The following is a 14,995-nucleotide window of genomic DNA, read 5'->3' on the forward strand; positions in this document are numbered from 1 at the left end:
AATAACTGGAGATGAGGCTTTAATTTTGCTATCCCCAGGTGATTTCCAGGTCATAGTAACTTGCAAACATGCTGTACCTGATCCCCACTGATTCCTGAGGGACGCCACTGGCAGGAATGTGAGTGCTGAGTTGCCAGTAGGGCTAAAACCTGATTATCTACCTTCTTCAGTTTTACAAATGAGCTGGTGGATATAGGGGACTTCTGATGTGGAGCCAAGGTTTTCTTTTTTCCTGTGTAAGAGGGGCAAAACAAACCTCTGCTTTTGGGATGGAGAGAATATGAGCTCCTTTCTGCTTTTTGCTCCCATATTGCACCCTTCCCCCATCTTCATAAGCCTGCACCATCTTCAGGGACTTGGCAGAGTGTTCCATGCTTGGGCTTCATGCATGCAGGCAGGGACATGCAGAAGGATTCAGGTGCAAGTTTATGCCTAGCATTAGGGAGACTCACTGAGACTGAGAGTTGAGGGAGGCTAAGAGGCAGAGGCATGAGGCCTGGGGTGAGGGCACAGTGGACAAGGAAGAGGTGAAACCTGGCTTTGAGCCTTCCTTGTGTTTCCCCCCAGTCCCTGCTATTTGCTGCTTGTGGTTGCAAGCCGTGTGCGAGGCACCTGAAGATGCTCTGCTGACACCGCGACGCTGAGCAAGCGACCTCCGAGCGGTGGCAGTGACGCAGGCAGCGAGCCATAAAGCAGCTACTCCGGCAGGTGGCTGGCTCCACAGGTGCCAGGGCAGGGAGAGCTGGGCACCGAGGCGGCCATCAATAATACAAGGAGGCTGTCACATGTCTTTGCTGGCTGTCGCAGGATTCCTCTCTCCCCAGAGTCTGGTTACTTCCAGAGATCAAGTTCCAGCCTCTCGGCTGGTGAATTATTAAACTCCAGCAGTGCTCCGTTCCCTTTGTACCGCGTCTGTGTCTTCCTGCTGTCTTACCTTGCCGGTGACAGGCTCTTTCCGTCCTGCCGGCTGCGCAGAAGAGCGTCCTCGGGGCTAGCATAGCATCTCCTGCTCTCCTTCGCTCCTCGCCTCCCTGTGGGAGAGGAAAAGGCTCCAGAGATGGAACAATCCTACAGAACCACCATCTCCATCTATAAGGTGAGTGCCAGCGCTGCAGGCTGCTCCTGCCTGCCTAAGGGAGGCACACTATTGGGAGGGGAAGAACTTGTTTTCTAGTGAAGGCTGAAGGTTAGCTCTGTCCCCAGGAGGAACTGCTGCACCTCCTGTGGGCTCTGTGTGCTTTTTGAGGGCAGAGGGCTGACAGATCCAGGAAGGAAGGAATTGGGCAACCAGGGTGGTTTGGACATGGAGCATGTTTATAGAGGGTTACGTGCCTTGGAAGGAGCTCAATCGGCTGGTTTGTCCCTTGCTGGAAGCAGTCTGATCTCATGGATGCTTCCCTACACACATCACTGCTGCACCATAGTGGTTAATGCTGGGAGAAGGGGGAGTTGCTAATTGCAGCCTCTGGTCTGCTCTGCTGTAGGCAATAAACAACCTTTGGTAAACAGAGCAGGTAAGAAGCAATCCATTGCTTCTCCTAAGCAAGCTGATGGCTCTGGCAGTGCACCACAGCCTGGCAAGGAAAAGATCTTGTTCATGCCTGGGTGATGAAGTGGTGGTCCTCACACCAGCAGACTCAAGAGTGGGGAGAAAGGCTGCTACAGTTACTGCCTTATCTGCAGTGAGTGTGAGGCCTTGGGAAAAAGCCATGTTCAGGTGACCACTTGGATCTCTAGTGAGCTACCTTGCCCTCTGGCATTGCTCTTCTCCCTTCTAGCTGAAGAGGACTCAGGGCAGCTTAAGGTCCCAGCTACCTTCAGTGCAGGGAGCTGATTTTGTGCCCAGCTGTACATCACCTCAGCCACTCAGAGTCGTGGCTGGGGGAGCGTTCTGTGTCTCTTCTGCACTCATCTGAACTGTACAGGAAGACCCTGACCTGCTGAGGTCTCTGGGGCATGGGGAAGATTGGTATTAAAGTGCTTCTGCCTGTCCACAGAGCATCCTGGAGCAGTTCAACCCTGCACTGGAGAACCTGGTGTACCTGGGGAACAACTACCTGCGTGCCTTCCATGGTGAGTGGGCTTCTGCATGGCCCAGATCATGCTGCTGTGTCTACCTTGGGGATCCACTGTGCATCAGGAGGGACTGGTTTCATCCAGGCCAAGGCTGCTTGTTCCCCCATGGCATGTCCTCAGCTGCACTAAGTCCTCTCCTGCTCCAGAGCCTGCTGCTGCTGTTAGACACAGATGGGGAGAGGTGGGATGCCCTTGCCTGTAGGCAAAGGTACCAGGGGGCAGCTGTTCTGTGTGCTGCTTGCTGGGGCTGGGGCTGGTGGGAAGGTGGGCCACAACCTTACCTCTTCTTTCCTCACAGCTTTATCCAAAGCAGCTGAAGTGTATTTTAAGGCGATTGAGAAGATTGCGGAGCAAGCGCTGCAAAGCTCCACCTCCCATGTGTTGGGTAAGGCTTCTCTGCTCACCATCCTCTGCCCTGAGACAAGCCACAACTAGGTTTTTTGGTCTCCCCTCACCCCCTTAACTAGTCCCTTTCCAGGTATTGAGGGAAGTGAGACAGCTCCACTAAATGGTGTCTCTCAGCATCAGGCCCTGTCCAGGGACCAGCACTCTTTCCTGTATCACTCTGGGATCAGTGACTGAGCCCAACCTCTGGTATGGACCTCCAACAGTGAACCTCTTATGAAAGTCAGTCCTCGTTGAGATATCCTGGCTTGAGTGCTGAAGTTTTTGTTTTGGAGCAACCATTTTGTTCTTCGTGTAGGTGTGAGGAAAAGGTTGGGGAGCATGGACTAACAGCATCTGATGAGCTGTTGTCCTTCTGAGCCTGCAGCAGCTTAGCACTGAGAGGCTCACACTCAGCAGCACAAATAATTCTGCATCCTAATGACAGCTGTTGAATATATGTTCAGGGGACAGCTCTACTGCTAAACGTTTTAGTTAAAAGCTTCCACAGCTGTGGCCCTTCTACAGCTGCACCACCCAGCTTGCTCCTCTGCTCTCTGACATCAGTCTCTTCCTTTCCTGGTTTCACAGTGAAGTGGGATGGTGACCAGCATCAGCGGCAGGTGCTGTAGCTACTTTCTTGTAGGACAGCCATAACCAGACTTAGAAATGGGTCTCAGAAGAGCTGTGGTAGAGTGAAACCCAGCATCTAGAGCCAAAGCTGTCTGCTGGCACCACAGGTTGTAGGAGAGCACTGAACTTGCAGATTCATGGCCTGGAGCCAACCCCACATAGGCAGTGCCTGGGGAATAATGCTGGAGCTGAGCTGGGGGAGGAAGAATACTGATGTCTTTCAGGGTGCAGAGAGCAGTAGGTTGAGATATCTGTTGGACTTTCACACCCATATATCATGAGCCTGAGGTGCACACTACTTGGTCTGACAGCTTAGACACATAAGGAAATGGCAGCAGGGTTTGTTTTTTCTCACCCTCTTCTGTCCCTTTCCCTAAAGGTGAAATTCTGATGCAGATGTCTGACATGCAGAGACTCCTAAGCTCTGATTTGGAAGTTGTGGTGAGTGGTTTTCCTGGGAGCTCATGCAGGTGTGGACAAGAAGGACTTCCTTAACCACAGCATGCTGATGTTTGCACAATTTTCCCCATCTGCTGCCCTCTCATGTGCCTGCTGGCAGGTGCCTGCCTCCTTGCTATGCAAGCTGCATGCGACAGAGGCATGCTACAGAGGTGGCACGTTCAGAGCCTGGCTGTTGTTCAGTGGTGCCATTGGTGGACCATCACCATCTCTCTGCAAGCACAATGTCAGGTGTGCATTAAGCTGTGCCATGCTTGGCTCTAGAGATGTAATGAGACTGTTCTGTCTTTCCCAGGGTGGCAGTGGTGGGATAGCAGTGAAGGAGTTGCTGACCTTTTCAGGCACTGCTGTTAGTGCCCATGCCAAAGCTCAGGGTTAACTGGTGGGTTGGTGCTGAGTGCCAACCCCCAGGCTGCAGGACTGCTCCCTGTTAGCCCTGATGTGTCCATTCTGGCTCTGTGTCTGGTCTAGGTGGCAAAGGAGTCACTAAATTTGGATTTTGCAAGCTGTCTCTTCAGCCCATATAGTGAAGAGACAAAAGGTGACAGATCCTTTGCTTATTCTAGGCTCAAACCTTCCATGTGGACCTGCTGCAGCACATGGAAAAGAACACCAAAATGGATGTGCAGTTCATCAGAGTGAGTCATGAACTCTCTTCTCTTCCTCAGCCTTCCCTGTTCTCCTCTCCCCTTCAGCCAAGGACTTCTGCTTGAGCGCTTGAGGTGTTTCCTTGACTTTCCTCAGCTGAAGAAAAAAGCCCTGGTCTGGCTGATGACAGAGGGCAGGTGACTGTGCAGTGGGACTTGCAAATCCTTCAGTGGGGCATCCCAAAAGCAGAGTTCCCAGCTTCCCAAATCACAGCCTTTGCATGGATGCGGGTTCTGTGCCACTATGGCCTGGGTGGTCCAGGTGATGAGTAGCGTGATGGAGGAGGGAGCCTGGGCACTAGTTCCCTTTGCCAGAGCAGCTGGGCACCAGCTTTAGCTCCTGAGGTCCTGAGGCTTGTTAGTAATTTGAGGCCCGTTAAGATGAAGAGAAAGGTGAAGAAACTCTTTATAAGAGGTCCAGGTGAAGCCTGATCTCAGAATGACCCAGACCACCTGTCAGAGCAGTACCCTTGCTGTATCACAGTGTGACTGGGTCTCCATTTCCTCACCCAGCCTGGTTTCTCCCTGGCAGGAAAGCCAGAAGCAGTATGAGTTGGAGTACCAGCGCAGAGCATCCAACCTGGATTTGTGCACAGCCAACATGTGGAGAATGGAGAGGGCTCGTGACAAAAACGCCCGGGAGATGAAGGTGAGCAGTGATTGCAGGGGGGGCAGCTGGCAAAGAGCCAGGTGCTTTATCTGGAGCCGAGACTGATTTCTGAGCAACCTTGTCCTTCCTTAAAAGCCCTGGGCTCATCCCCAGTGTTCAAAAGGCAGCAAGCTTATCTGGAAAGGAGGAAGCTCCCTTTCTACAGGGTGCTGTTGACCTGCAGTGCCCATGCCTGCCAAGCCCTTGCCTCGTTTAGCAAGCCCCAGTATGCAATGACTTAATTCCTGGCACTTTGCTCTAGCTCTGTGCTGCTCCAGCACTGCGAGTGGACTGGGAAGCTGATCGACACAACGACCTGCTTCAACCCTTCCCCTGCTGTGCCTGAGCCCACTCTGCTGGATTTGCACTGATCCCTTCCTCTCTCTTTCCTCTGTGGCCCAGGAGAATGTGATGCAGCTGCGCTTGGAGATGCAGGCATTTGTATCTGAGAGCCAGAGGGAGGCTGAGCTGGAGGAGAGACGCCGCTACCGCTTCCTGGCTGAAAAGCACCAGATGCTCTACAGCACTCTCCTCCAGTTTTACAGCAGGGTATGGCTCTGGCATGCTGACGAGCAGGCAGACAGGAGGGAGCCAGGGCTGAGCTGCCCTTTGGGTGAAGGCAGCATCTGTGCAGAGACTGGGCAGGAAGTGATGAATTTCTTGCTGTGGGAGTCCAGCTGAGCATACAAGGCTGGAAGGGCATGGCTGGGGGTGAGGATTGTGCCGCAGGGGCTAGCTGGGTGTGGAAGCAATGGGAAGGGTGATGCAGGCATTTATGGCACAGTCATTGGAACCACAAGGTCTCTGCTGGAGGGTGCTGTCCTAGAAATCCACTCTTGTAGGGCTCTACTGAGGCATTCCCACAAAGATACTGGTGGGAGAACCTGGTCCCTAATCTAATGTGTGTGCCAGTCCTTAGCTTCCTCTCTAGCTGTTCTGCCCTGCCTGTCACCTTCTCTTCTTTCTCTCCTCAGGCTCGGGGCATGATACAGACCAAGGCACCCCAGTGGAAGGAGCAGCTGGAGGCCACCCGGAACCCCCTAAACAGTCACTCACAGGGGCTTCTCACAGCCTCCCACAGCCAAGGCTATCCATCAGGCCGGCTCACCCCCACCCACCTTGACATGGTAAGGGGCCAGCCCATGGACAGCCTCTGCCTTGGCACTAGTGGGGCTGCAGTTGCCCCTTCCAGTCTGCAGACCTTGCTGCCTTGTCCAGCTTCCATAGCCTTTCTTGACCAGGATGAAGGGACGTGTGTATGGGCTGCACTGGGGAAGAGGGTTGGATTTGACTTTCTGAGAAGGACTTGGGTTTCTCTCAGAACATCTTCTGCTTAACTGCAGACCCTGCCAATATCTATTCAGCCTCCTTTCTTTCCAACAGCCTCAGAGACCTCTTGGGGACTTTCCTTCTTCCATGACTGGGAGCAGATCCAGCATCTTCTCCCCGGAGCCTTCAGAAATGAGACTGTCTCCTCAGCCAGAGCCCCCTAGGCAGCCACTGCGGAGGACACCATCAGCCAGTATGATCCATGTCCAGGAGTAATGCTTTGGGGAGGCACAAGAGTCTGGGTCCCTCTGGGAACAGGCTGGATTTGGGGAGGGACCACTAATCTATCAGACCACGACTCCTCAGCCATGTTTCAGGACATGGTGAGAGGACAGCACAGATGGGAGTGGGGAAGGCAAGGCTGAATTAAGATAGGGGTGGGGTGAGTGCAATCTTCAGAGCAAGGTCCAGCCAGGACAAGGGCAAACTTCCTGGTTGGCTATGTGAGGTGAGGGAAAACTCACAGATATGAAATTGTCAAAGGTCCTTGAACCATGAGGGCTGATTCTTACTGGAGTTCCCATTTTGGTAATGCACCTTCCCTTGCACTGCCAAATTAAGTGTTGCTCTGCTCTACAAAGCCCAGCCACTTACCTCATGTCTCACCTGCTCTTCCCTTCTGAAAAATTTCAGCTTGAAATGTTAAGGAAAAAAACCAAAAGGGCAAGGGGGGAGAAAAATTACTCAAATACTGAGTTGCTGTAGCAGGGTTGGAAAGAGCCTGGTGAGGCTGCATCTGGAGTACTGCGTCCAGTTCTGAGTCCCCCAGTTCAGGGAGGGCATAGAACTGCCTGAGAGTCCAGTGCAGAGCCACAAAGATAATGAAGGGAATGGAACATCTCTGTTACAAGGAGAGCCTGAGGGAGCTGGGGCTCCTTAGCTTGGAGAAGGGGAGACCGAGAGGTGACCTCATCAATGTTTATCAATATGTAAAGAGCGAGAGCCAAGAGCATGGAGCCAGGCTCTGCTCGGTGATGCCTGATGACAGGACAAGGGGCAGAGAGTGGAAGCTGAGGCATAGGAAGTCTCATATAAACATGAGGAGGATTTTCTTCCCTGTGAGGGTGCCAGAAGACTGGAACAGGCTGCCCGGGGGGGGGTTGTGGAGTCTCCCTCTCTGGAAATATTCAACACCTGCCTGGATGTGTTCCTGTGTGATCAGCTGTAGGTGATCCTGCTTTGCAGGGGGGTTGGACCTTTGCAGCCCCTGACATTCTGTGATCCTGTGGTTCTGCAGGTCTGCTCCCTTCAGGCCGTACCTCCCGCTCGGGCTCCTTTGGCGAGGCCAGCAGCAGCAGTGAGGGCAGGAGGAGGAGTGGCATGGCGAGGATGCAAGCCATCGTGCCACACACCACGGGCACCAACCGCACCCTGCTGCGGTTTGAGCCTGGGGATGTCATCAGGGTGCTGATGCCGGAGGCGCAGAACGGCTGGCTCTACGGCAAGCTGGAGGGCTCCTCCACGTACGTGCCTGCTTTGGGGCTGCAGATGGGAGCTGTGAGCCTGAAATCACCTCCCTCTTTCCCTCCTGCTGTGGTCTGGGCACCGAGGCTCACACACCGTCTGGGCGGGACGTCACCACGATCTCAGTCATGGGCTGCTCCTAGCACGGAGGCTTCCCAAGCTGAGGAGATGCGGTGAGGCAGGACTAGTGTGGGTGAGCTGCCTGCCTGAGAAAGTTCCAGGGGATTTGGGTGGAAGAGACAGGGATGCAGTGACCCCCTCCCAGCTTGCACAATTGAGTGACTCCTGTCACAGGACCCAGCTCAGGGCCATGAACTGCTGAAGTTACCTGAGAGGCCTGACATTTCTCATCTCACATCACAACTGCTGCTGCAGCCTCCAGCACAGACAGAGCATGGAAACTGCTGCACCCAGCACTTACTGAATTACTGCCTGTGGAGCTGCTGGCCAACACTTGTGTGCAAAGCCTGCTGTCTTCCACATGGTATCCTTGTACCATGCTCTGCAAAGAAGCTCGCACTCAGACGTGAGATGAGCAAGCTGCCTCTCTCTAGGGAGATTTCCACACCTTCCCTGTGATTGAGCTTGGATTGCCCCAGCATTGTTTCTGGGAGCAGGGATTTTCCACAGCCTTTGAGATAAGTGAGCCCTGGTCCAACCTCAAGCATTGTGCCAGTGACGCTGTGCCCTGCCTACAGGTGAAAAATGTGCTGGAACCCTGTCCCATGTGATAGCAGCAGCAGCGGCTTGGTTAATCTGTGGGAAGGGTTTAGATCAGGAATCTGGATCTGAAAAGCCACAAACTCTGGTTGCCTGGGCCTCATTTGTCTCTCTTCATGTGCCCTAGATGCGGTTGGTTCCCCGAAGCTTATGTCAAGCCTCTGGAGGATGGGAGGGAGATGGAGGACCCAGCCACCAGGTAACAGGAAAGCAATAGGCTGGGGTGACTTCTGCTAGGTCACTGACACCAGTGCTACCTGTCTGGGGTGTGCTCCATGGCAAGCTGCAGTGCTCCCATTCTAGAGCATCTGCTGAGAGTCTTGCCATGCCTCACAGACTCCCCTGACAAGTGCGATATCTTCTCAAAGTTGGTTGTGACTGGGCCAGTCCAAGCCATGTGTATTTGCTCCACAGACATGTGTTGTGGCTAGCACTTGTGCTGCTCCCTGTTCCCTGCTCTCTGGCTCTCACTGTCTTCTCCTCCTGCTCAGGTCCTTCCCGTTGCGAAGCAGTCACAGTATGGATGACATCCTTGACCGTCCCAGCACTCCTTCTAGCAATTACAGGCCTGCTGCTGCTGCCCAGCCCAGTTTGCCAAACCCACCTCCCCTCTCAATGGGTGGCAGCAGTCACCAGAGTGGAGTGGCTACCCCAGTCAGTTCTGGCTCCAAGGTGAGTGCAGCAGTGGCTGGTGGGTGCATGTGGAATGGGCCACATCTGACTTTCATCATCCAAGGCACACTTTTCTGCATTGGCCTGGTGAGAAAAGCACCTTCTGGATGTTGGTGTGTGACCTGAGCTAAGAGATCTTGTTAGCACTGGCCTTTCTCACCCAGTCTGTGCACACCCCAGCAGCATGCTCTGGGTCCACGGTGGACCCTGCCAGTCAGCCTTGTGTGTGCAGATCCTCAGTGACTGGTTTTGCTCCCTGAGGGAACTGCTTTCCTGACCCTGCCCTCCTCATTTCTCTCTCTTTTTGCTCACCAGGGACCCTTCAGTTCAGTCCTTTTCTCCATGACCTCCCAGCCTGATTTCTGGTGGCTCCAGGGCAGCACCTCTTTCTGCTAATAGTAGGACCATTGAGTGATCAGGCTGGGCTGGGAGTGGGTGACCAGCTAACAGAGATGCCATCCTTCTCCTTTCAGGGAATGGAGAGGAATTTCATAGGGCTCCTTTTCTAATTTCATCCAAGGATTGGGTTAAAGTTACACTTGGGGTAGGAACAAAGGCTGAGGACACAGCCATTTTGGGGAGCTTTAGAACAAGTTGTGTCCAACCCATGGCTCAGGGATGGCATACCGAGTAGGAAACCCTTCACTTGCAACTGCTTTCAGCTGTGGGGAATTGACTGGTGAGGACAAAGTTAAAGTTGAGGACAGTTCAAGGTGAGGGGGGTAAATAACACCCAAACCACTACAGCCTGGGAAATGGAAGAAGGGTGCTGCCTGTGGAGCATTACTTGCTCAGTCTCATAGGAGGCTGGGAAACCTCATCTCTGGTCACTGGATCCAGGCCAGTGCAAAGTTGCTAGCAACCAGATGGCTAAAAGGACTGAAAAATGCAACATTTTGTTACTCTTTTTTTTTCCTTCACATCTTGCTTTGTGGCTTCAGGGAACCTCAAGGCTGACAAGAGAGGTGAACAATCTCTGCAGTTTGTCCTCTGCTCTGGGTCACTGGTTTTCATCCAGCCCCAAGGCTAGGCTGTAAGGATCCACTTGGGTTTGAGCAACAAAGTGTGTGAAGCATATGGAGTACCAGAGCAGAGAGACCAAGCCTCATTAGAAGTTTGGAAAGACTCAGCCTTGCTCTAAACTTCTAACTAAGGCATCCTCCAGTTGATCCAGGAGCAAATGGCTGTGTGCTTGTTTGACCTCCCAGCTGGAACACAGAGAGCCACACGTGGCTTTCTTATCTGCCCCCAGCTACAAAGCTGATCCTTCACTATCTATTGACCAAGAACAGTCACCACCACCACCACCAAGGTGGTCCATATTAGAGTGGCATGTGGTGCAGAGGAAGTAGCTACAGCTCTTGAGTTCCTTGTGGACTCAAGTGAGAGCAGTGGTGATAAGTTCTTTGCTAGGGTGTGTGGGCAATATGAGGGGGGCATCTCTGGCTGTGCTGGCAGAGTGAAATGTAGCTCAGACTGTCACTGTTTGCTGTGCTCTTCAGGCGTGATGCTTTGGGGATCCAAGGCATCTCCTTTCTTCCTCAGGACAGAGGGAGATGTCCTAGGGGAACAGGGAACCTCCTGTGGTGTAGGGACAACCCTCCACCACAGACATCAGTGTACCTGCAGTGGTGAATCTGTGGGCTTCTGCAAAGCTTGAATGAATAAGAAGTCAGAGCCCTGTCAACAGAACTTAGGCTCCTAACTCACTTAAGTCTTTCCTGAAATCTTCCTCCACTTGTGTGGTGTCTCCTGCCCCACTTCTGTCTCTCCATTCCTCGTCCCAGATCACTCAGCACTGCATTTCTTTTCACTGCAGAAACCAGGAGTCTTTCAGCAGCCTCCTGAACTGTTCCCACGGTGAGTGAGGTGTGGAGTGCTGCTCTGGAGCCGTGGGGTCGGGGGGGGGGGGGAGCATTGGCACAATTCTATTATTATTATTTAATCTTTTGGATTATCAAATGTGGGAGGGGCAGGAGAGAAAAGCAAGGCACAAGCCGCCTTCCAGGACAGAAAGCAGAGGTGAATCATCCTGGCTTCTGCTTACTGGGAATGCTCTCTGCTACTTTTGGTAACACAGGGTAGGGCCTGTGAGCACCCTGAGCACATGGCCAGATCTGTGTGCTCCTTATCATCCATTCTGGAAGAACCACAATAGCAGCTTGTAGCCTAGGCACAGAGCTACATGATCTGTGCAGATCTGCCTGCTTGGAAAGGGCTGAGGTGTAAGTGACCCTGCAGCTGCATTGGGGTCACCAAATTGTTGGCATGATGCTGTGGCCTGCTCCCTGACTCCTTGCTTGGAGCATCAGAGGCCACAAGTGTACAGAGTGGTACTGCAATGGACAGCCTTAGTCTGCTGTTCTTTCTTCATCCTATGGAATGAGGATAAGAACCCCTGAGAAGAGCCCAAGAGAACTGCCTGGGAACTTACAGCAGGGTGTGTTAAGGAGGGAGAAAACATGCCCAGCAGCCAGCCTTGCCATGCTCTCCTCCTTGGCATGGAGGTAGCTCTTCAGCAGGACTGAAAAGCCCTTGCTTGACCAGCAGGACCCCTGCATGGTCTTTGCAGATTGCCTGATGGTTTCTCATTTCCTTTCTCGTTCCAGAGGTACCAACCCCTTTGCCACAGTTAAACTGCGTCCCACAGTCACCAACGACCGCTCCGCTCCCATCATCCGATGAAGCAGGGCTGCAGATGGCAGAGAAGTTCAGTGGGGAAGGGGGAGGCATGCAAGAGAAGGGCTGCAACTCCCATCTGGGCAGCAGCCTACTGCTCCCACTCACAGAGTAGCCTCTCTCTTCATCTCCCTTACCCGTGGGACATCAGGACCTGCCTCACCGGGCTGTCCGGCATGCTTTGGCCAGCAGCAATTCCCTGCTGCTCTCTTGGATTCCCTCCACCCCACCTCCTGTGCGTTACTGTACGTGAGTGGGAGAAGTCTGGTGTTCCTGGTGCTGGTGGTCTGGGAAGGGAATGCTGCTGCTCTGGGAGATGGAGGGATAGATGGGTAAGATCATCTGCATCATGGGGCAGTGCAAGCAGGATGACAAAGGTGAAGCTTTGCTAGCCCTGCTGTGGGCAGAGAAGGATGCTCACTGGACAGCTCCTTTGCCACCAGCAAAATGAGCCCTAAAGGGAGGCGGTGATGGAAGGGCTTCTAGTGACACAGCTCTGCTGATGAGGCCTGCAGCATTCAGCTTGCTCTCTGCCTCTTTGGCAGCTGTGTCTATTTGTAGCTGCATCTTCTCCTTCACACCCCTGACGTGGCCCCTTCCCTTGCTGGGCAGCCCTGGGGCAGGGTAAGGACTGCTGACAGTGCCCAGCTCTGCTGCCCTCTTCCTTTGCCTATTGTCCTGTGCAAAACGTTTGGGTTTGTTTTTAATAAAATGGAGAATGCCACTGCTGTAGCCATCCCAGCAGCCAGAGGATGCAGGGGGAGGAGAATGAGGGGTTCCTGTCAGCACTGGGCCCATCATGGCTGCGAATTGCTGGGGTATTGCACATCATGGTGCTGTAGCTTTGAGTGAGGCCACTGCCAGTCCAGGGGGCCAGAGTGGACGTGGAAGGCACCAGGAGGGCTGCACGACCCACTGCTGGCCACCCCCTGAGCCCCCTTGTCTGTCCTGCCGCTAGGGGGCAGCAAGGCCCCACCTGCCAGCTGCCATGTGCGGGCAGCCTTGCCCTGGCGGGACAAGGACTGGCAGCCGACTTCTGCTTGCCTGCTGCTGGGCAGCTCGGGGCGGGGGTGCCTGTGTGAACACTCCCCTGGCACCTGTGGGGGCCCCACCAGCCCAGCCCCACTGCTAGGGATGCCTTACGTGTGCCAGGGGAGCACCCGTGGCAGCGGGGGAAGGAGGGGCTGGAAGCAGCAGCCAGGGATTTAGCTGATTAGCCTTATTAATAGAAATTAAACCCTGGCTGTGAGTGCTGCAAACCTCCCCCCCCCCCCCCCCCCCGCAGGCTCCTCCCCACTGCCAGGAGCCTGAGGAGCTGTAGGGGTTTACATCCTGGACCATCCCCTCACCAAACCCCTACCTGGGGTGAGCCTAGAAGTAAACCAGGTTCTCTCATATGTAGCCAGAGACTGGCTCTTCCCTGGCACCTGGCAGACCCCTTTCAGGTGGCAGCTGCTGAGGGAGTTTATTTTGAGAAGGAGCACTGGTGAGCTGCCAGGGGTGGGCTGCATCTGGTACCTCAAGCCACGAAGCATGGCAATTCCTTGGCCAGTTCACCTTCTCTTCCTTCTCTGCTGAGCACACACTCTGCAAACCCACAGGGGTGCTTCTTCACCCTCCCCGGCCAGTGTCTGAGGGAACAGCCCTTTCCCTCATTGTGCCCCTTACTAAAGCATGGGTGTGTGCCTACATCCTCCCCAACCCTGTTTCCTGGCATGATCCCTCCTGGATGGGTTCCATCACCACCATCTTCCACCCTTGCCCCACTTCTTCCTCCCTCAGCCCCTCCAAATGTGCCCCTGCCAGCCTAACCCCACTTTGCTGGAGGGGAGAGCAGGAGCCCGTGGGCAGGAGGATTACTGGGGGATTCAGGCTGTGGTAGGCAGCCACCTCCCCATTGGCTGGAAAAGCCTCTTAAAAGTGGAGAAGTGCTTTCTGCCTGCTCAGCACCCACTGCTCTCTGCCAGCCTGCAACCATAAGCGGCTGCTGACCCACATCCACCTTGGCACTGCCGTGGAGCACTGCCTGCGCCCACGGGAAGCAAAGTGGTCCTCCCCCAGACTGGCCACAGGCAGCCTTGCTGGGCAGCATCAGAGCTGGAGGGAAGCAAGCTGAGAGGGGGATTAGGTCTCTACTGAGGACATAGTTGCCCTGAAGGAAGGAGTGGGGCACAAGAGACCACTTGACGGGCACTGGACTCCTGCAGGCGTCACTCTGTGCATGGCTGACAGCGTGCCCACCATGGAGCAACGAGCCAGCAGGGCCATCTAACTGAGCACCCTTGTTCAGAGCTGGGAGGCGCCAGGCAGAGGGAGAAAGGAGCACTGCTGACAGGTCTGCTCAACCTTCAGAGGCTCGGCCTGTGTTTGGGAGGTCATCGCTGTGTTGTGCAGGTCAGTGACACAGGGGGTGCTTGCAGCCTGGCACTGGCTTCTGATGGGGCAGCTTGTCCCAGGCCTGCACTCATTTGATTCTCTACCAAACGCTTTCTCAGGCTGTTGTCCGTGGGCTGGGGAGGCTGATGGCATGAATGATGGCCCCTGTGTTTAATAAACACCCCCTCTCCAATCTGTGCTGTGTGGGGACACTAGAAGCTATCCTAGTACCTGTATGGATCCTCCTGGATGCCATTTTCTCAGCACAGTGGGGCTGTGTTGGGCACTGTCCAGCACCAATTGCTCTGTGTGCACCTAGGAACTGGCAGCCACAGCTGAACCTGCTGTGGCCTTCATCCTCCCAACCTGGGCTTGTGATTTCTGGTGTAGACAGAATTCTTCTCTCGGCACTCACCTGCAGCTAGCTCTGTGGCAGTGTCTGCTCTGGCCAGCTGCCTGTGATGCCCAGGGAAGGGCAGGTACCCATGCTGATGAGCTTTTAGGTGCATGTGAATTCACACGTGGTATTTTTAACCATGAATAAAGCTTCTTAACTGAGGAGAAATTAATAGCAAGCTGTAGAGTGTGTGAAAGCAGGTGCAGGGTACACGGTGTGCAGTCGTGAGCAGAAGAGCTGGAATAAATCTCCAACGGAGCTCTGCTGTAGCATATTTGCCTTGGACACATCCCCACAGGTGAGCCAAGCTGGTGCATCTCATCTTTTTTTCAGCCAAAATCTAGCTGCTTGCAGGTCAAAGCCCTTTCATGCCTTGCTGTGCAGTTCTGTAGCACCAAGCACCATGCAAGCAGCTTCTGCAGAGGTACCCATCCAGCCCTAAACTCAAACAGTAGTGATGGATATTTGTCTAATGATGCTACAGAAATCTCTGAGGAGCATGCCACAAAT

The 14,995-nt window shown here is 54.0% G+C and overlaps 1 protein-coding gene across 1 annotated transcript; it reads left to right on the forward strand.

The window, feature by feature from the left end:
* Positions 1-741: 741 nt before the first annotated feature.
* Positions 742-12,436, forward strand: BAIAP2L2 (BAR/IMD domain containing adaptor protein 2 like 2). Its single transcript, XM_064155268.1, has 14 exons — positions 742-1,096; positions 1,998-2,073; positions 2,375-2,461; positions 3,473-3,534; positions 4,119-4,190; positions 4,732-4,848; positions 5,251-5,397; positions 5,823-5,975; positions 6,232-6,370; positions 7,415-7,640; positions 8,489-8,560; positions 8,853-9,033; positions 10,853-10,893; positions 11,643-12,436. The coding sequence occupies exons 1-14, from the start codon at positions 1,058-1,060 to the stop codon at positions 11,716-11,718; spliced, it is 1,488 nt and encodes a 495-aa protein (XP_064011338.1). The 5' UTR covers positions 742-1,057; the 3' UTR covers positions 11,719-12,436.
* The last annotated feature ends 2,559 nt before the right edge of the window (positions 12,437-14,995 follow it).

Source organism: Pogoniulus pusillus, chromosome 15 (genome assembly GCF_015220805.1).
Source record: "Pogoniulus pusillus isolate bPogPus1 chromosome 15, bPogPus1.pri, whole genome shotgun sequence".
NCBI classification, from domain to species: Eukaryota; Metazoa; Chordata; class Aves; order Piciformes; family Lybiidae; genus Pogoniulus; species Pogoniulus pusillus.

Bases quoted from the DNA above. Each gene is read 5' to 3' on its own strand.
- BAIAP2L2 (XM_064155268.1), top strand. From the start codon at position 1,058: ATGGAACAATCCTACAGAACCACCATCTCCATCTATAAG. The intron at 1,097-1,997 runs GTGAGTGCCAGC...GCCTGTCCACAG, and splicing joins CCACCATCTCCATCTATAAG to AGCATCCTGGAGCAGTTCAA. The intron at 10,894-11,642 runs GTGAGTGAGGTG...TTCTCGTTCCAG, and splicing joins CCTCCTGAACTGTTCCCACG to AGGTACCAACCCCTTTGCCA.